The sequence below is a fragment of the Primulina tabacum genome, chromosome 11, assembly GCF_025594145.1.
Source record: "Primulina tabacum isolate GXHZ01 chromosome 11, ASM2559414v2, whole genome shotgun sequence".
NCBI classification, from domain to species: Eukaryota; Viridiplantae; Streptophyta; class Magnoliopsida; order Lamiales; family Gesneriaceae; genus Primulina; species Primulina tabacum.
Window position 1 is genome coordinate 5,029,719 of NC_134560.1, and position 23,280 is coordinate 5,052,998.

At 34.6% G+C, this 23,280-nt stretch overlaps 1 protein-coding gene across 1 annotated transcript; it reads right to left on the bottom strand.

Moving 5' to 3' along the window:
• Positions 1 to 1,488: 1,488 nt before the first annotated feature.
• LOC142519554 (ethylene-responsive transcription factor ERF098-like) lies at positions 1,489 to 1,902 on the bottom strand. The gene has a single exon (XM_075622600.1). It carries the CDS (start codon positions 1,900 to 1,902, stop codon positions 1,489 to 1,491), a length of 414 nt encoding a protein of 137 aa, XP_075478715.1.
• Between the last annotated feature and the right edge of the window lie 21,378 nt (positions 1,903 to 23,280).

Sequence of the window (23,280 nt, forward strand, 5' to 3'; positions counted from 1 at the left end):
TTTCTTGATATTTCTTCGTTATTACATAATTAGGGTATACATTTTCCAAGCTAAGGTTATACTTTTAACATATATATTTCAATTTTGAAATTTTAAATTTTTTTCTCATTAGTGTACGTTGATGTGACATGCATCGAATGAGCATCACATCAAAAAAGAATTAAACTGTAATAAATAAATAAAATAAAGATAGCATGTTAAAACAAAAATTTAATAATATAGAAAATCAAATCACAAATAAGCAAATATACATGATTAAATTGTTGTTTTCTCTATATCAAATACAAACATGTATTAAAGTAATTGTCTACATTCATGATTTGCGATGTAATCATATAAATATGTTACATATCATCAACAATTTAATCAATGAATGCAAATCTAAATAATCGAGACAGAGATTAGAAATTTTGGGTATTCCACCATCAGTGGAATCAATTGCGTAATTAAAATTGTTCTCCCATATTTTCAATATTTCTAATTATTAGTTTTTTTTAAAAATAGCTTACGATGCATAAATACGATACGTGCGGTGCAAGATATGATCGTTGTGCAGGACGACACATATTTGTTGCTTAATAAATATGTTTAAAAATTTAAAAGCCCGGTCGTAATTTAAATTTAATCATTGTCATTAAATATTTTTATTTAGTTTGTGTAGTTAAAATTGCATTTTAGAAAAATTTAGTAGTCAATATACGCAGAAACTGAGAACACAAAATAATTTTATGTACAGTGCGATTGTCCATAATTTTATGTTCTGGAATTTCCTTCACCGATTTAATGAATTTAATATTTTTTTCCATAGTTTACGTGATTTTCAATTTTTAGCATCTTTTTTTTTCAATGGATCACTTATCTCTTTTTTTTTAAAAAAAAAAAATAATTTGTAGACAATATATGCAGAAATCGAAAAGACTCGTTTATTGTTTGGAATATGTACAGTTCAGTTATCTACAATTCATTTCTTCAGCAATTAACGATTACGAATGTATTCATCATAGATTATATATTACTTTATAGTTTTATTAATGTTGTTTAGGTGGAAAAGATTGATATTACTTTTTTTTACGTACTTTTCTGATTTTATATAGATGATGATGGTGATTATTGGTACTACTACTACTACTATATTATTACTATTTTTATTATTATGAATATGTCTACTATGAGACGGTCATACGAATCTTTATCTATGAGACGGGTCAACCCAACCGATATTTAAAATAAAAAATAATACTTTTAGCATAAAAAATAATATTTTTTCATGATGACCCAAATAAGAGATCTGTCTCACAAAATACGACCCGTGAGACCGTCTCACACAAGTTTTTGTCTATTATTATTGTTGTTGGTGTTGTTATTGTTGTTGTTGATATTTTTATTATTATTATATGTATATATTAATATAAATGAAAAGTTTACAATTACATTTTTGCAAACCAAAAGTTTGCAATTTATGAAGCTGCTTCTATTTTCATGTCATTTCTACTTCTTCTTCACCAAGGAAGAATCCAACATCTCCTCCAACAAACTATCATCCAAATACTCCAACTCGATCCTCTCTTTACCAGCACCAGAACAACAATAATCCGATCCAACCATTGAAGAGGAGGACGAAGACGATGCCGGAAATGCAGGTGAAAATTTCGGATTGTATGGACGAATGGTCAATTGAGAGTAATACTCGTTAGGAAAGTTTAAAATTGCAAGATGACCCCTCAGCTTAAATGCAGCTTTATCATATGCACGCGCGGCCTCCTCCGCTGTGTCAAACGTTCCTAGCCACAGGCGTGCTCCCTGCCGAGTCGGGTCACGGATCTCCGCCGCAAACTTCCCCCAAGGCCGGTGCCGGACGCCACGATATCGAGTTTCTTCTTTCTTGTCGTCCCTTTCTTGCATGGCCTTGCTTCTTGAAGCTCCTTGCCATTTATTCGTGTACAGTCGAATCAATATTTCTTCGTATGAAATTGTGGGTACATAGAAAAGAATATTTGGTGGTTAAATTTCGTGGGGAGAAGTTAGTGAATTTGGCGGTAATTAGTTTATACTTCATAGAACATATGGGGTATATATAACTTGAAATGATGTCAAAAGTTTGCATTGTTCGACCAAATCTAATGTGATATTCATATTTTTCAACCAAGAATCGTAAACAGCACGTGCCAAAAGAATTTGGAGTGAGGAATTTTAGCTATGTAATAAATTTTTTTAATATTATTAAATTTTAAGAATAATATAGGTACATATAATTTGAATTTTCATTTACAATAAATTCTCTTACATGATTTATCGACTTCCTTCTCCATTCCACCCCGATATTAAAGAATCACAACTGAAAGTGTGTGTGTGTGTGTATATATATATATGTGTGTGTGTGTGTGTGTGTGTGTAAACATGAATATTAATTTCTTATCTACTTTTGTCTTGATTTTTATGGGCATATATTACATAACGTTGTAATTTTTGTAATATAACGGCGTAAGACATCAAATTAGAATGTGTTACGTGGAAAGTGACTATTATAGGATTTAGTGGAAAACATATCTATAATCCGTATGTTTATAAAAACCCGACATAGAATTTTCCTGCCAGATTATGTATATAATGTGCTTGGATATATATATAACTGGTAGATTAAAATTCAAAAAAAGTGAGAAGTGTTTATTAAAACACTGTGTGATAGTCAAAATTAAGAATCATGAATGGTCGAAAAAGTTAGGATGGCGACATGTGAAGGTCTTATTTCAAATAACTTGTGTGAGAACCCAGAATTTCGGAAAAGCTAGCAGCAATCTCAGCACTCATGCAAAGCTAGTAATTTCAAAATTCAGGAGATCATTTTCAATAGCGAGTTCAACATGAAATACAGCAGCCGGATTAAATTTAACACCGCGAAATTCAGCTGATTATTTCAGCAGACTATCCCTATGATCAGTTGTTGATTCAAACTTATAATTGATGCATTAACTCGAAATCATGATATTTAATGGCTACTAATTGAGAAGCTAACAACCAGATTTTACCAAATAAATAACACATGAATTTTTGAATTAATTTTATACAAAATCTGCAATGCGTCACTTCAAATTTGAAGCAAAGAGTAGCTTTATTCTCGTGCAGTATTTACGTAGCGAGGGCAGACAAATTTCTAAAAGCATCAATCGAAATACGTTTAGCAATTTGCATCAAGTGGGTTTTTTGTTTTAGCTCATGATAATTATTTAAAAACCGACCAGCATGTATGAAATCTATGATTTCAGAATTTTGTATTTTTGAAGCGGAACTTTGTGAAATAATAGTAGGAATATATTCTTAATATTACTAATTATTGTTATTACTAACTACCGGCCTTATTCCATCAAGGATTAAAATATAGATTTGCCATGCAATTCATAATCTGTTCATTGCATAAGTTTGATACCTGTTAATTTTGAAATCTGTATGTATCTATATTACTTTCATATTTTGAAGTTGAAAAATAATTTAAAGACCGGGAAGATTCCCCCATTTTACTAGTAACGATCATTTACTCACCACTCAAAACTCCTATCAGATAAGAATGAAGAATATATAAAGAAGATGAACAAACCTAGTTCTGGGGCTGGTGAATAAGACCCTAAATTTAGTTCAAATTTTATTATGTTAATAAAATGTGTTTATTAGACTTCACTTTATTTCTGGTATCAACTTTATTTTACATTTTTTTATTATACAACATTCGAAGTTGCATCTCACGATGTATTTCAAATTTATGAATAAATAGACTGATTCTAAAATTTGTAATTCTGAGGTGTGTTGTTTTCGAATGTATAATTTCAAAGTAATGCAGGTGTCAGCGGCGCCTTGGTTTCAGGACGTGACATCTTGAAACTTCTTTTAGCTGGAAAAGCAATAAGGCGATAACTTGTAGTTCATTCAACGTATATGTGTATGTATGTATGTATTATCATCCTATCCTTCTTTTAGCTGGAAAAGCAATAAGGCAATAACTTGTAGTTCATTCAACAACGTATATATATATATATATATATATATATGTATGTATGTATGTATTATCATCCTATCCCTACTTAATATAATTACTGTAATTTACAAAAAAATTAGTAACAATTAACGTGATACTAATTTAGTTTGATTTGATTAGGGTTCATGATATACTGTAAATTTATACCTTGTTTGTTCTATTATAATCAGCTGAAATGACCTTACGACGACAATGAAATGCTGGGGGAAAAAACAGTATTCGCTTTTGATAAGATAAGAAAAATTCTGTCTATATATTTACTTACCTTTATTTGATTTATATTCCTAATAATCCTCATAGGTTCAGATTCTAGAATATTATTTAAAATAAATAAATATATATATGATCAATTCAAATGACAATATGATCTTTTATTAATTTTTATAATTATAATATTATCCTTATTTGAATATAACTCAAATTATATAAAAATATTGTACAAGTACGAACGACGTGTGCAATTACACTAGTATATATAATGTATGATCAGTTCATATTCCTTCAATTATGTTGTCCAATTTCATATAGATCTCAACTATCTGTATGCATTTATTATATTATTACAAAAATACATTACTTAGAGCATCCGCAATGAATGGGTGTTCAACTCATCAAAAAATCGTGGGGTCCACTGCCACATACTCATTATAACAACATATCTCTTTTACTCACATTTTTTTTAATATTAAAACTCATTATTTAAGGGTCTCACAGTCGACTCAATCATCTTAAAATTTTTTCATATTAAATGAATATGTTTTAAATATATTTTACATAATTTAAATCATTATTCTAATTTTTAAAATAATCTTACTTTTTAATAAAATAATTTTATTTATTTTAAAAAATAATATTAATGTTTTTTTAAATTTATTTATTAAATAAAGTAGATGTTCGAAAGAAATACCACGACGGAAAAAGAATTTAAACAAGACGTGACCATAATTTATTTAAAGTTACAATATAATTATGAAATTGAAATGAAACAATAACTTAAAAATAAACCACACTTTGATGAAATTAAAAATAATATATGAAATACTAATTCACGGATTGTTGTTGTATTGCCCCCAGATATGCTCCACTAAGTCTGCACGAAGTTGGTGATGAATGTGAATGTCACGTAGCTCAGAATTTGTCCGAAGATAATCCTGAAACTAGCCGTTAAATAGCAGTTACAATATTTTTGGATTTTTTTAAATATTTAATTCGAATTTAATTAAATATTTAAAAAAATCACAACGTTATAAATGAAAAAAATTCAAATTTTTTAAAAAAAAAAAACAAATCCAACCATTGGAAAAATTAAAAATAATTTTAAAAATATTATTTCAAAAAAGTGTGAGGTCCACGTGAAATAAAACAAAAAAATAAATAATTTTATTAAAAAACGCGTGGGGCCCACGTGGGGCGGCTGCCCCACTCGTTTTTCTAGCCAGTGCAAGACTAAAATAAAAAAAAAAATTGAGAGAGGGCATTCAAACATTAAATGCCCACTCGCAATGGAGATAATGCTCATCTAACACCTCATTGTAAGTGTTCTTATAGCTTCTCGGTTTGCCAAATTACTTCAATCATTTCGTTGCTTTAAATTATTTTACATATTTCTTTAATAAAACAGACATTTGCTACTTTTTTAGTAAAAAATATTTTTTCAATCCCAAACAGATACTTTATACTTACATTTGCTCCTCGAAATATGACCAAAATATTTCTCCGTTAAACAAGCAAAATTAACATGACTCTAAACCTAAAACCTTCATTATCTCTTAGAAAGTCTACTTGCGAGCAATAACTGCATGGTCAAGTTTTTTTTTTTAATAACTAGGAAAAATTTTGTAACTGAATTTTGATTATTCTTACAAATTGAAACAGATCATATGATTTGGTCTCTTAATTTGACACGGACGAAGTGTGACGCAGTCTCTAATATGAGATCGATATTGTTAGTTGTCTCACATCGGTTGGATAAAATTCTTAGGACTCCTATATATGGGTTTGGACAATCCTCCCCTAGCTTTTGGAGTTGAGTTAGGTCCAAATCTCAATCTTAATCGATATGTCCAACCAATCTCAAATTGGAGAAGAGTAAGCTTTTTGTGAGACTGTATCACATATTTTTTTCTTCAAACGGTTAACCTTACTTATGTTTACAATAAAAAGTAAAATTTTTGACGTAAAAATAATTTTTTTATGAATGATCTAAATAGAATACGTATATCTCAAAATTGTTCCATAAAACTGTTTTACATGAGTTCTTATGATCGGAGAATTATTATTTTTAGGTCTCTAATTTGAGACCAATTTATTTTCTTGCTCACTAATTTGAGACAAAATAAAACTCGGGTCTCTATTAATTAAGGCCCTAATACCGTTCATCTCTTTATTTTTCACACCCTCCATAGCTAGAAATCGTGCGCTTTCCGTTTGTCTGCCTCCCCCGCCGCTTGTCGGCCTCCCCTCTGTTCATCACTTGTAAATTTTTTTTCCTGTCTACTTTCGATTTATTTAGGTATTTATTTATGTTTATTGTTCACACAACCGCCGCCGCCGCCGCCGCCAACAACAACAACAACAACAACATCCGTCGTACCTACTCGCTTCATATGTTTATGAATGTAGAATTTGGAATGTTCCTTTCTCAATGCATTTACTGGAAGTGTCCTTTTTATGTTTTTTGTTTTGATGGATTGATATCATCCCTTTGAGACTCTTGTTTGTGGGAGCAAACTTTTTGAGTGTTAAGTTACGATCTTGGGTTAGAAAGTTATTTGTGTATTATACGAGAGTTGGTCATAATCTATACTATATTTAATGTATCAAAAGTATTTCTATTCCAATTTTAAACAAAGATGTCGGAAAAGAACATTTATTGTACATTTGGATGTAGTAATTTGAAGGCAAAAACTTGTGAGACGGTCTCACGGGTCGTATTTTGTGAGACATATATCTTATTTGGGTCATTCATGAAAAATTATTATTTTTTATGCTAAGAATATTACTTTTTATTGTGAATATATGTAGGGTTGACCCGTCTCTCAAATAAATATTCGTGAGACCGTCTCACAAGAGACATACTCTATTTTGAAATCTATATCTTTTTAATGTATTTTCATTGTTCAGATGATTTAGAGAAAATAAATTCAAATTAACAATTCTACTTATTTACTCTATAATAATTATATATACTAATAACAATGGTTAATTTTTTCATTACAAACAAGTTTTTCTCAAAGTAAAAGCTTTGATCATTTTTTATTCGTATTCGAATTTATAAAACTCGAACATGTTAGAACTATTTCGAACAAAAATTATCTTATTCGATAGTTCGCGAGCAGTTCGCGAGCTTTAATATTTTATTAATAGAATATAATTTTATATTAAATATATATGCATTTCGAGCTTTAAGAAGTTTCGAGCTTTCGAACTTTCATTGTCGAGCATTATTATCCGAACAATAGTTCAAATAGTTTGTGAATATGTTCGAAGATTTCGAGCCGAACTCTAACGTCATTTCGACCGAACTCGAGCGAAAAATTTAAAAATTTCTAGAGCCGAATCGATGTCGAATTCGAATATACTTAATTCAAACTTTACATTTTTATTAAATTTCGCTCGATTCAGTTCACTTACACCACTAATGAGTAAGATAAAAAAATCTGATCAAACACGCATTCGGTAAAATCTGGTCCGTACACAACATGAAACACGAAAATATAATATTAATATATAGTCGATCATGCTTATGTTTTAAATTGTGATGCTTATATTTTAAATTGTCACGAGATTGAATATGTTAGTATTTGGGTCATACTAGTATAATATTACTATGTGGTCCATCGTGCTTGATGTAGCTAAAAATGATGATTATCCAAACTACTCTGCTGGTTCGTAAACGAGTCCAAGTAGCTGGTGGAGAGAATCTTTATGGGCTATCACCTTGCGTCAGAAACGAAACGTCAGAGGCGTCGGGGTGGATACTCTGACGCTCAACAAGTAATTGAGAGCTAAAATGTTTTCGTATCCAAAAGTCTTCCCTCCCTAAATAATGAGAATACTCTCCCATTTATAGATTTTTTTTTTTTTTGAGAATGTATAGTGGGTTTGGGCTTTTATAATTAATAATAATTGTGGGCTTGGGCTTTTATACTTAATTTGAAGCTCATTACCCATCAGTGCTTAGTATTTTAAATTGTCACAGTTGACGACATAGACGTATCTTTGTCGGAGGCATAAGTGGGTTCTTGTTCGCTAGAAATTTCCAAATTCAACTTAGGCATATTTATGTATTTAAATTAAACATATAAAGTAATTTATAAGCCTTCAAAGCCTATTATAAATTTGACATAAAAAGTGGTAAATCTGGCCGAGCATATCGTGCAAATGATTGGAAGGAGATTCAATGGAGCATTGCATGGACTCATGACCAATCGAGAAGAGCTTGCAAGCAAGGTTCCAAGCCTCGAAGGGTTCGTGATGCATGGAAATGAGCTTGGGGGATATATGATCGTTGTGCAAGTGTCAAAACGAAGAGAAAGACAGAAGCCTCTGCGCTATAGCGGTCAAATCCTACCACCCGAGCGCCAAAGTCACTGTCCAGAACGTGAATTCCAGAACCCTCCGCGCCGGAGCGGTAGCATCTTATTGCCCGAGGGCGCCCTGTCCAGAAGACCTCGCGCCCGAGCGGTAGAATCTCACGCCCGAGCGCGCACACCTGCGGAAGATTTGATCTTTACCTAGTTTAGAGTTCTAGTTAATTAGGTAATAAGACCTCCTTTATGGGTAAAATTTCTGCTTCCAGGTTTCAAGGAGTAAGGATCTCGTGGATCTGGAAGTGGAAATTTTACTCGTACGGAGGACTAACAAACATGAGACCAATAACTGCCGATTCATATATCTGGTCAAGCCCAGACTGCGATGTAAGCAAGATTGTGAAATAAAACCAAGGAAAAAAAAGATCGAAGAAAAAATCAAGAAGTTTGGAAGATTGTGCATATTCTACTCGTTACCTTATGTTCCAGATTATATACTCCTTGGTAACCATGCATCTCAAATGGTACAATCAATGGCGGAGCCATCATTTTAAGTCTATCCAGGCTAGAATTTTTAACGAAAAATAAAATAATATATGACAATTAAAATAATAAGATACATGTTCATTGTAATCTAAAAACCACCATGATCAGGAATGTTGTTTTGCGATTCGAGTTCTTGTTTGCAGGTATGGTGAGGATGAGCAAAAGACTATGACAATCAATTTCCTCTTCTTGTTTGAAATCTTGTGCAAACTGTCTAGCATTGTGTAACATGCCGTACTTTTAAATTATTTAAAATTTGCGAAAAAATAAAAATTTTCTTAAATAAATAATAAACCTTCAAATTGCATTAAAATAAACTGCTCGTCTAAAAATATTTGAAATAAAAACAATTACAATCTAAGTTTGCAAAAAGGTAATCGTTTAAACATCATAAACAATATCATGAAAATCAGAGTATTTAAAGCATGCATAAAGTTCTTAACATCAGAGGCGGTCCTCGGGTTTAGCCACATGCGCAGACCAAGCTGGTCATTGGTCCCCACCCCTCGTCTCCTCATACTCGTCCTTACCTGCATCGATCAAGTCTAGTGAGTTTAAATACTCAACACGTATAAATTGGAAATAACAAGTAATACGTAGTAAAACCACATGCATCTTTAAAGTAGAACGTACATACTTAAACTTGAACGTAATAACATAAACATAAACATACCATCATCATAAAACTTTTCATAAAATACTTGCATCATGCATACTTAAACATGCATAAACTTCATCATTTTGCGTAGAGATATGTTTCAAAGCAAGTGATCCATACATAAATGCGCTTGATCAGACTAAACCACAGTACTGGGCTGGCAGGAAAAATTCACTACCACATACATGAGATCTCCGGTCATGCTTTACCGGGTGGATTGGTCCCTGATCATGCTTTACCGCTTTCTAATCCTGATCTAAACCCGGTCATGCTTTATCGGGGTGGAGAGGTCCCCGACCACGTTCACCGGCTTCCAAACCCGTTCATAGTTGGTCACAAGACATTTAGAATACCTCAAAAACATAAAATATTTTCTTTTCACGTCGAACATACTTACATGGCGTTGAGGGATTCGTTGAATCTCGCTTGGGGCCACTGCTGCACATATCAACACAATTACATGCACTTAATTTTCATAACTTGGATGTAATAGTTGTGGTCACCACCCGAATTAACAATTCACTTATGACGTTCTAACTCACTCGGGGCTTGACCTCGTTTAATCCTCATACTAAACCATGACAGCGAATCATTAACAAGATTTTCAATATTTTTGCTATAAAACTCGTAAGATTCGAAAACTTCAGTCAAAATTTTGACATTGTAATAATTTATATTTTCATCACTTTGCAAAGAAATTTATGAAGGTTAAATAAAATGGTTTTATCTAAATATTTCTTAACTAAAAGATAAAAAGATGAGCTGAATAGACATACCATACTACTGAAGACGTGATTTATGATTATTTAAATATAATATTTATTAGTTACAGAATCTTAGTCAATACTTAAACAAACTCTCTCTCTCTCAATATCGATCAGATTATAAGGTTACAATTTTTTTGTTTCAAACAACTCTCGGCAAAATCACAATTATGATATAGTGGATATTTTCTAAAAATTCTCGTGACAAACTATATCGAGCTCATAATGTTATAGCTGACACCTCAAATGATGCATTTCATATTCCATGAGGTGCTCATTCTTAACGATGGTATAAATCTTGTCAATGTCGAACCATTTTAAATATTCTTTTGGTTCCAAACAACAGCTAAGCATAAGTAGAAAATGATGCAAATGAAGCAAGCTTCTGGCAAAACAATGAGTTCAAATAGGATAAGACGAGGTCAGCTCAAAAATTAATACTGGATGCATTTATAAATTGGAATTGATTGAAATGATACAATGAATTGGCAAGATTTCAAACTCGAAAAAAAACATAAGATTTGAGGTGAGGATTTGACCCAACTTTGTATAAATATATAGTGAGTGTACTTGAGCAAATTGGTTTAAGGTTGATGATTCGAGTGATTGGGAACAAGTCAAATCTAATTACAATTTCATCTTCTATGTTTTCATCCTTTAGGGTAGTCTAATGAAGCTGAATGAAACGGATCCAAGTCAAAATCGTTGGGCTTCTTTTATTTATGGATATGTCCACATGCTATAAAGTCATTTAGTTTAACTTAATACATAATTAAAAAAAAAAATTATAGCACCCGGGCTACAGCCCAGGTACTCTTACCTGTGGCTCTGACCGTGGGTACAACGAGTTTTTGTGAGAGCCAATAAATAATTATTCATTGACAGAGATAATACAAGAATCCAAAAACAAACTCAAATAGGCGTGCATGCGAGAAATATTGAAAGCCGTCAGAAAAACAAAGAAAACGGGAGACAGGAAACAAACTTGGAAACAAGCCTGTGGAATGTGGATACTCACAGAGCCAACATGAATGCTGTTTGCCCTTCTACTCGTACCTACAGAAATAAAGATTCGAAATACATGTAAAAAAATACATTGCTGCCCAACAACAAGCTACAGTACTATTGGAATGATCAACAGAGTTCGAATATTTAAAGTCGTAGACTCGTAGTAGCATTTATAGCTTTCCCGCTTACTAACTCGTCACAGGTAACACAACCAACAACCTCCATGCAACCTATGAAAAAACCAGGTTTCAGGTAGCTACACTCATAAGAATAGCACCCCATGAAATGCCAGAATCAGTAGTGGCTTTTCAGCATTTAGTGAGGTAAATGAGGTTTCACTCTAATCTCAACTTGACATTGTGAGATATATATATTTCTTTTTTTTCAAAATAAAGAAACAGATTTTAACATGAGAATGGGGTGTGCATATTTCAAATGCCGTTGCAGCAGTTTCGACTTTTGTGAGACAAAGCTCGAGCTACACCCAACAAAACAAGGTAACAAAATATCCGCGACTTTGGATCTTCTTAATACCAAACATGTATATACAGAGGAGGAAAGGCATATATATATAGCCCACCGTAAAAAGACGGGTATATATGTACATGATCAACAATATACCTAGAAGTTTAGAGACTGAATAATGCTCCGGGAACTTGATATCAGTTACTCCATCCACCGCATAGATTTCTCTGTAAAAGTCCTCCATTGCTTTGATTGTCTCTGGGACCTTGCCAGCAGCATGAATCCAGAGCCGCCCTTTGCAAAGGAAACCAAAATAATAACCAAAACAGCCTAATACCCTTAAATGGATTAAATTTGAATAGCATTCAGGAAAATGAAAGAAAATATATAATGTATTTAAAATTTTAAAATTAACACGTCAGCAAGGGCGTCAATCAAAATTCCTGCTCTGTAAAAATAAAAAAGGAGTTCAACAAATAGATCAAAGACTTTCTCGGTTTATTATAAAATAATAATTAATATAAAACATACAATGTATATTTACCGAACATATATTATATTCTAAAATAATATATTTTTATCGTAAATGGTAATAATTTATTTAATAAAGAATACGTTTAATGTGAGACACAAAGACAGTCTCATAATTGTTTTTATGTTTAATAATAAATATTCATCGATATGAATTAGCCATGCTTGAGATATTATAAATTTCTAGTTTATCTATAGAGTAAAATATTATTATCATTGTTTCCTTAAAAAAAATGATTATTGTGGTTTCTATAATAGATTTCTTTCCTCGTCCATAAAACATCAAAATGTCGATTGAGAAAGGTATTCGATGTAGTCAAATAAAATAATTATCTAAAATATGAAATTTTTGGGGAATGCGAGTGTTGGATCTGTATATGTTGATGTCGTTTTTGTAAATCTTAAAAATCATACGGTGAATATCATCTGCATCACAAATAAAACGTTAGAAACTGTTATGATTATTTTGTCCGACAGATGCTACAAATAATAAGACTTTCTGTATAGGATGTAAAACAGTAAATTTGTGTTTTATCAGAACTAAATGTTGTGCCAGATGTTACAACATCTCGGACAACATCTATATGCAGCGGAAAATTAACTTTTATAACACAAATTGATTTGAAATAAATAGATGGACAAGATTAAATATGCACAAGTATAAATACTTGTGCGCTGTCTTATGGCAAAAATTAATCACTAGAAAAACCAAATCGTTTACAAAAACCTAACACTAGTGATTATGACAAAAATCAATTTCCTTAACAAGTTGAGAAAACAAATGCTTTCTAAAAAACAAACAACCAGAATAAAACTAAAACAAGAAAGCAAAAACTTGATCCCGGAAACCACTATCAACTAGATGCAATCTTCAGTCAACATCGTTACGGATGTTGTCTATAGATGTTGGCACCATTCAACTTAACACGGGAATCATCACTCCAAACAGCAACGGCTTCGAGAATAATTTTTCTCTGTAAATCTCTGCAACGTGTGTGTATGTATGGTCGATATTGAAGCCGCGGCTATCAATGAGCTTTTCTTCTTATTTATAGGTGAAGAATCATATCTCCTCAAGGAAACCTAAAATACAAGGAAAGTGAGAGTTTTATTAGGAATAAACTCTTTTTAAACACTAATACCATATCTCTTGAATTAAGATCTCATTATCTAAAGAAGGCAAAATCATATCAAATATTTGCTCAATCAAATTAACAAGGAAAACTCTATTAGGGAAATAAATAAAATATATCATTTAAAATCGAAATCTTATTTCCCTTCATTCTCCCCCTTTTTGCCTTTCTTGGACAAAATGAGATCAAACTCATTTATCCTTGTTAAGATCAAATCAACTCCCCCTGAGTTTTAGATTTTCTCCCCCTGAAAAAAATACTATTAGTACGGGGTGTTGTTAGAATTGTTGGCAACACTTAACACAACACCTGCACCAGTTCCATTGACAGTTAGAGATTTAGCCAAGACAAGAATACAAACAGAAATATTAACAGACAATTAAGAGTAGAGATAGAAACATTTAAGCCAACAAAATCTAAACATCATCATCTTCATCCTCCTCATCCTCAGTTTCTTCATCCTCACTGTCCTCTTCCTCTTCATCATCCTTGGTCCCTGACGGACCAGCACCAGTTTGAGCACCAGTTTGATCATCTCCCCCTTTTTGTCCATGAACGACCATATCTACCATGACACTGATGGCAGCAGCCAAACTCTCATAGTAGGCCAAGTCGGCCTTAGCCTGGGCAATTTTCTTAAGAGCATGATCGAGATGGGTCTGGGCACCCGCTACGGTAATCTTCACATAACCAGGTTTAGGTGGTCGAGAGGTAGACGCAGGAGATGGTCCAGTAGCATTCGATGCGTTGGATGAGTCTTTCCATGGAAGGTCAACTTTGCGGTTTCCTTTGAACAGGGCCTTGGCAATTTTGATTGTTTCTCGGAAATCAGACAGACCCTCATCAACATTGCGAACAAACCCTTGAGACACCAGTATCCCATAGATCAGACTGGGAAATGGGAGTTTGGATGACTTTAATCCCCCATCAGCATACTGCATCACAGTGTAAAATACCATACGCCCAAAATTAAGAGTGCCATTGCCAATGGCAAACAGAGTCAGTGCTTGAGATTTGGTAACCACCGTGGTGTTTGTGGACGGCGTCCAATTCCGGGTGGCAACCTTGTGCAGGACAGAGTATAGGGTCGTGAGTTTAGCAGCTGAGACCTTGTGTGGATGGGCAGGGAATTTGCCAATCAATCCCAGTTAGTACAGAGACTACCTCATCAAGATCTGGTGGAGGGCCTTCAGGAACAGATGGTGTGCTGTAGTAATCATTAATGATTTGCGGGTCAAAGTTATATATCTTGTTCCGTACAAAAACCTTGCCAAATTTGGCCGATCTTGGATCACTGACCCCCGATGAGAGATTGCCATAGAATTCAGCCACAGCTTTATGGCAATAGGGCAATACAGATGAGACGGTAGAGAGCAGACCACGAGTTTTAAGAAACTCGATCAAATTGTTTCGGGAGAAGGCTGCCATATCAGCGTTGCGTTCTTCAACAAACTCCCTGTTGGTATAGAGATCCCAGTTGGAGAGTGACTTCTCAGTATAAAACTTGGAGTTGTAGCTACCGTCTAGATCATACTCGCTAAGATCAGTGTTGTCAGAGGTGTCGGCAACATCGTTGACAGTATCCTCGTCCACTGCCTCGTTTGTTTCAGGGGCTTCATTGACTGCAGCAGGAGTATCAGCAAAATTGCTGGAATCAGTGGACTTTTCAGTTTTTTGGGGAGCGACAGGGGCGTCACTTTTTTGATTTTTCAGGTTGGCCATAAATTGGGCCAACGTGATTTCTTCTGCAGTGGAGGGAGAGATCTCTTGCGGAGGAACATGGGTTGTTTGCTCAGTGGTGTTAGTGGCATTGATGGAGGTGGACTTGCCTTCTGTAGGCGGAGGGGCACTCTTCTTGCGGGCCCCAAACTCATAATTCGCATCATCAGAGTCATCACCGGAGGTGTCTGCTGGATCAATCAGCGAGGAGCGAGTGGATGGCTGACCCTTGTATCGGAAACGTTTGCCCGGCGTGAGGTCTGGGTTATACCCAGCTTGTCGTTTTGAGCGTCTTTTTGGAGGAGAGGGAGGATCGAAAACCCTAATGATAGGTGGGTTATCAACATCCTGTGGATTACCAGGCTCACCTGGCTGAATAATCTCCAGGGGCACTGCGTCTTCAACAGCAAGTATCAAAGGTAGCGGCGATTCCACAGTGGGTGTTGTAACAGATGTTGTCGTGCTGGGGGCAACATCATATGTGTTTCCCATTTCACTTCGAATATCATGGGGGTCAAATCCCTTTCCTGCCATTGATAGTAGATCGAAAATTAATTTACGAACAAGGAGGAAAGTAAAAAATTTTGAAACAATGAAATATTCCTTCAGAGAAAAATTTCGAGATGCCGCTGTGAAATTTAGAGAACCGATTAAGTAAACAGAGATGAATTAGGGGGTGTAACTCACAGAGTTAATAATGAGCGCACAGTACAACGGTAAGAAAATTAGTAACAGATTATTCAAAAAGAACAACGGGTAGAAAAATAACCGTTATTGCCTTCAGAGTTTATCGCAATAATTTTGTGCAATATCAGTTCAAAAATTAACTCCAGTCATAAAACCCACATCGAATTATAGCTCCACTTACCATCAAGGTGCACATTAATTCGATTTCCTGCGAAGATTGGATTTGTCACAAAACGTCTTTGTTGTAATACAAATAACCTCATTACCCAATTCACACTGTTATGTTTATGCATGACTTATGGATGCCTAAAAACAGAATGGAACATAGATAAAAACATGAGAGCAAATATGAGATATGTTTACAGATGAAGTGTTGTCACAAATGTTGGCAACATCTCCAGTCAACACCCACAGTTCCTGAAAACAAAATTTGATAATCTTCACACTCAGTGACTTAATAATCTTTTTAACCTAGAAGTGGTAGCTCCCACACTAGAGGAACAGTCTTCATTGGACTCCTCTAGGTAGCTTTTTCCATTTTCTTCTATTTCTGTGTTAATTTTAGAAGGGGTAGCTCCCACACTAAAAGCATAGCCTTCGTTGGGCTCTTTTATGTAGCTTTTTCCATCTTTACTTCTAATCACAGACCCATCACTTGAATTTTTCAATTTTACTTCGTTTACTTGTCACATTGGTTAGAGTCAAGTGACCACACTTCAAATCTTTCTGTGACTAAGTTCACATGTAAATGTGTTAAGTTTGATAACAAGGAATTGTAGGTGCAACAGAAAATTATGCTACACATGTTCAACACATCATATCACAGTATGAATGCAATGCAGAATGTCTAAGTCCTATAAATGTATATGCAAATGAGATGTTGTCCGAGATGTTGTAACATCTGAGACAACATCCAAGAATGATTAGGCAGAACACATGCTGAGAGATTTCCGAAAGTTGGAAAATCTCTCAAAATCCAATGCTTTGGTGAATATGTCGGCCAGTTGGTTATTTGTATCAATAAACTCCATTTGGATCAATCTTTTCTCTACAAGATCTCGAATAAAATGATGTCTTATGTCAATGTGCTTTGTTCGAGAGTGTTGTACTGGATTTTTTGAAATGTTAATTGTACTAGAATTATCACAATACACGACTAAGGATTCACTTTTAAGCCCATAATCTTCTATCATTTGATTCATCCATAAAAGTTGGGTGCACGTATTTCCAGCTGCCACATATTCTGATTCAGCAGTGAAAAGTGAAACACAGTTCTGTTTTCGACTATGCCAAGAAATCAGATTATTGCCAATATAGAAACACCCACCAGAAGTGCTTTTTCTATCATCTAAATCCCCAGCCCAATCAGCATCAGAAAATCCTACCAGGTTTGAGTTGGTTTCATGTGTATACCATAATCCTAATTCAATTGTTCCTGCTATGTAACGTAAAATACGTTTAACAGCTTTCAAATGAGAATTTTAGGATTGGATTGATATCTAGCACATAAGCAAACACTAAACATGATGTCAGGCCGACTGACAGTCAAATACAGGAGGCTACCTATGATGCTACGATATAAGGTGTTGTCAACATTTTCGGCAACATCATCTTTGCACAATTTCTCACTCGATCTGATAGGAGTTTTCATGTGTTTTGGGTTTTTATTTGCAAATTTCTTAATCAAATTCTTAGCATACTTGCTTTGACTCAAAAAGATGTCATCATGCATTTGTTTAATTTGCAAACCAAGAAAGAAATTTAGCTCACCAACCATGATCATTTCAAATATAGATGACATGCACTCAACGAAATCATCAGCATGCTTTTGAGAGGAAGAACCAAAGATTATATCATCAACATATACTTGACAAATAAGAATCTCACCTTTGGACTTTTGAATAAAAAGAGTTTTGTCTACCTCACCTCGTTTGAAGCCAATTTCGAGTAGATATTCAGTCAATCTCCCATACCATGCACGTGGTGCTTGCTTCAAGCCATAAAGTGCCTTCTTCAACTTGTATACATGATCCAAATGGTATGGATCAAAATACCATTTAAAAATGCACTTTTAACATCCATTTGAAAAAATTTGATTTTCATGTAGCATGCAACGGCTAGTAGTAGTCTGACTGACTCAATACGGGCTACAGGAGCAAAGGTCTCATCAAAATCAACCCCCTCAACATGTGTGTACCCTTGAGCAACCAATCTTGCTTTGTTTCTAATGATGTTTCCAGACTCATCGGTTTTATTTTTGAAAATCCATTTTGTACCAATTATGTTACCATGGTCAGGAGGTGGAACCAAGTCCCACACATCATTTCGAACAAATTGCTCAAGTTCATCATGCATAGCATTAATCCAAAACTCATCTTTCAAAGCTTCGTCAACATTTTTAGGCTCAATATTTGATATAAAACATGAAAATCTAACCTGTGAGTATGTAGAACTCATGCAAATCAGTCCAGCCATTTTTCGGTAATCAATCTTTTCTTTCTTCCGAGTTTGAACATCTCCACGCATGTTTCCAATTATTTGAGATGATGGATGGTTTTTCTGAATTTTGCTTGGAATACACGATCCATCATCTACTGTATCATCATTGCAATGCGGTTCTTCAGATTCAGTGTCTTCAGTGTCACATGTTGTGCCAGATGTTGCAACATCTGGGGCAACATCTGCATTTTCCAGTGAGATTGGATTGTCCAGAAGGTCTTCAACGTCATCTTCAGCAGTTTTCCTCTTGAGATCTGCACAATCATCAAACACCACATTAATGGATTCCATAATAGTCCTAGTTCTTAGATTAAACATGCGATAAGCTCGACTATTTGTGGCATAGTCCAAAAACAAACACTTGTCGCTCTTTGAATCAAACTTTGCAAGTTGATCCCTGTCATTCAAAGTGTAGCAAACACAACCAAAAACATGAAAATATTTAAGGTTAGACTTCTTTCCCATAATGATTTCATAAGAAGTCATGGTTGAACCACTTTTTAAATAGACTCTATTCGATATATGGCATGCTGTATTAAGGGCTTCAGCCCAAAAACGCTTTGAAATATTCTTTGAGGCTAGCATCACCCTTGCCATTTCTTGCAGAGTCCTGTTCTTGCGTTCGGCAATGCCATTTTGCTATAGGGTTTTTGGTGCTGAAAATTCGTGTGAAATACCTTTCCTATCACAGTAGGATGAGAAGGATATGTTTTCAAATTCTTTACCGTGATCAGTTCTGATCCTTCTCACTTTTAAATTGTGGAAGTTTGAGATTTCTTGTGAGCAATTGTTTAAACACATCATAAGTGTCCGATTTCTCCCTAATGAAGCTCACCCATGAAAACCACGAGAAATCATCAACACACACAAAATAATACTTCTTACCTCCAATGCTTTCTACTTCCATGGGACCCATAAGATCCATGTGCAGTAATTCCAGAAAAAAAAAAAACAGCATGTTGTCCCAGATGTTGGCAACCCTGGGTGCGACACAGCGTCTGTTTTCCCTTTTGACAATCTCCGCACACATATGATATTCCAGATGAAAGATTAGGCATACCTCTAACTGCATGGTACTTACTCAAGTTCTTCAAGGTTTTGAAATTTGCATGTCCGAGTTTTTGATGCCAAAGGTCAAGTTCGGTGATTTGCACATGTTTGCACGAAAGTTCCTCACTTATTTGATATCAATTATCCGAAGACCTTGTACCTGTCATTATGCACTTGTCAGATTCATCAAAAACTTCACAAGTATGTTTATCAAACTTAACAAGCAAATTATCATCACACAGTTGGCTTATGCTTATCTAATTTGAATTTAATCCTTCAACATGAAGCACATTGTGGAGCTTTGGTAGTCCTTTAACTTTCAAAGTACCCTTTCCAACAATTTTTCCCTTAGCTCCCCCTCCATATGTAACTTTGCCACCTTTTTGCTCAACATAATTGGTGAGACATTCTCGTGATCCAGTCATGTGACGGGAGCTTCCACTATCAAAGTACCAATGACCTGCAGTGTTAGTTTTTAACGAGGTATAAACAACTTTACAATGAGTTTTTACCTTTGGGACCCAAATTTGTCTTACTGTAGGTCGATGGTGGGAGGTGTTGTGGAAAGTGTTGGACAACATTCGGGGCAACATCCGACTCGACTTTTGATTCTTGCGATCATCCCTGAGTTTAAAACAGTAGGGCCTGATATGACCAGGCTTAAAACAAGTAATGACATACATACCTGCGTTTTCTTTTCTTAGCGATTGGTGCAGCATGTTGTCTTTTGATGAAGAGATTTTGATTGGTGAATTGGATTGTGGTTGTGGAGATGTATCAGCTTTTCCCTTCACAAAAACCGTAGACTTGGAAGATTCACCTATTTCAAACACACTGTCTTTGAACCCTAAGCCTTTCTTGTCATCTCTTCCCATCAAAAGTATGGATTCAAGCTTGGATGTGCTTGAATTAAACTTGGACAAGGTTTCAGTTGCCTTTTGAAGTTCTTCTTTAGTCTTACCAAGTTCCAAGTCCTTTTTGCTCAAAATTACTTCAAGTTTGGCAACTACGGCTTTTAGTTCAACGTTCTCCTTCATGAGACTTGAGTTCAACTTGTTTCTTTTGGTCCAATCTTCAAACAACCCTTCATAAAGCTTTTGCACACTCTCAAGAGTGAGTTATTCATAATCAGCTTCTGATTGATCATCTCCACTCAAATTTCCTAGAAGTTGTGGATTTCAAACATACTGAATTTTTGCAGATGTTGCGGCCATGTGTGGCAACACCTAGGGCAACACCTAAAGGATTCACCTGCAGCCAGCAATTTTCTGTAAATAGTGCAGTCAAGGAGGTTTGACTTTTTTCATCAGTGGATTTCTCCTCAGCATCGGATTCTTCATCGCTTAGAGACACATTGTAGCCTTTGTTTTTTCGCAGTCGGTTAGCACATTCATTGGCATAGTGTCCAAAGCTCTTGCATTCTCTACACTGCACCGAATCGTACCTTTTTGAATTGTATTGTCCCTTGCCTTCATTCCGTGGCTGAAATTGTTGCTTGGCAGGGTACTGTTGTGACTTTTCAGGTGCTGGCATGCTAGGAAATTTATATGGTTGTGCATTCTTCTTTTTATCTCGGATTCTTTTCAAGTAATCACCAAATTTTTTTGTGATAAAAGAGATAGAATCCTCGCATAGATCAGAATCATTGACTTCTTGAGATATTTGAAGGAGTTCATTATAGGAGTCATTTGAAGCTTGGAGTGCAATTTTTTTCCCTTTATCCTTCTTCTGCATGTCCAAGTTCATCTCGAAAGTACGTAATGAACTGATAAGGTCTTCCAATGCCATCTTAGAAGTGTCCTTAGCCTCATCTATTGCGCAAATTTTTATGTTGAATCTTTCGGGTAGAGAACGGAGGAATTTGCTAACTAGGCGCTCATTTGAGATAGCTTCTCCAACACTGAATGCCTCGTTAGCAATTTCCCGTAGGCGACGATCATACTCAAGTATGTTCTCAGATTCTTCCATCCTCATCATCTCGAATTTGGAAGTAAGCATCCTTAATCTGGTTCGTCGCACACTCTCAGACCCTTCACAGTGACTTTGGAGAATATCCCATGCACTTTTAGCCGAAGTACAGTTTGTGATTAAACTGAACATGTTCATGTCAACCGATGTAAATATAGCATTCAAAGCCTTTGAGTTGTGGTTCGAATTTTGCACTTCATCAGCAGTCCAGTCAGTTTCAGGCTTTGGCCGTTTGTCACCCTCTTGATCTATCATGACTGGTGGAGTCCATCCATTGATGACACGCTGCCATGCCCGTTCATCTAGAGATTTTATATAGTATCTTATTTTGACCTTCCATAGGCTGTAATTGGTACCATCTATAACTGGTGGTCGAAGTGCTGCGCTTGCAAATGAATTGTCCATCGGATTAGCTCTGTCAAACAAAAACAAAAACCAGAATCAGCACTTAGTATATCAAGAACCTGCTCTGATATCACTTGTTAGAATTATTTTGTCCGATAGATGCTACAAATAATAAGACTTTCTGTATAGGATGTAAAACAGTAAATTTGTGTTTTATCAGAATTAAATGTTGTGCCAGATGTTACAACATCTCGGACAACATCTATATGCAGCGGAAAATTAACTTTTATAACACAAATTGATTTGAAATAAATAGATGGACAAGATTAAATATGCAATTATAATACTTGTGCGGTGCCTTATGGCAAAAATTAATCACTAGAAAAACCAAATCGTTTACAAAAATCTAACACTAGTGATTATGACAAAATCAATTTCCTCAACAAGTTGAGAAAACAAATGCTTTCTAAAAAACAAACAACCAGAATAAAACTAAAACAAGAAAGCAAAAACTTGATCCCAGAAACCACTATCAACTAGATGCAATCTTCAGTCAACATCGTTACGGATGTTGTCTATAGATGTTGGCACCATTCAACTTAACACGGGAATCACCACTCCAAACAGCAACGGCTTCGAGAATAATTTTTCTCTGTAAATCTCTGCAACGTGTGTGTATGTATGGTCGATATTGAAGCCGCGGCTATCAATGAGCTTTTCTTCTTATTTATAGGTGAAGAATCATATCTCCTCAAGGAAACCTAAAATACAAGGAAAGTGAGAGTTTTATTAGGAATAAACTCTTTTTAAACACTAATACCATATCTCTTGAATTAAGATCTCATTATCTAAGGAAGGTAAAATCATATCAAATATTTGCTCAATCAAATTAACAAGGAAAACTCTATTAGGAAAATAAATAAAATATATCATTTAAAATCGAAATTTTATTTCCCTTCAGAAACATCGAAAATTATTAGAAGAAAATCTTTCACGCTCAAGTCCAAAAAACCGTAGAAAACAAGAAAAACTTTCTTTTGAAAGATAAACGACAACTTGTCTTTACCACGAAAATGACCTCGTATTTATAGATTTTCCTTGTCGAGTTATGGGCCCTCTATTGTGCCTTAATTTAAATATTTAATAGGTAAAAAAACCCATTTAATTTAATTATTAAAATAGATAAGTTAACTATTACCCCCAGAATCGAAAATACTAAAAAATAAATATTCGATAATGATTGCATAACATAAAACGAACTTAACGAATGTTTTGTGACATTTGGAGTAGTTAACTTTAGTCTAATATTTTCCAATTATAAAAATATTAATTTTTATTCAATAAAAAT

Coding starts and splice junctions, on each gene's coding strand:
- LOC142519554 (XM_075622600.1), bottom strand. CDS start 1,902: ATGCAAGAAAGGGACGACAAGAAAGAAGAAACTCGATATCGTGGCGTC.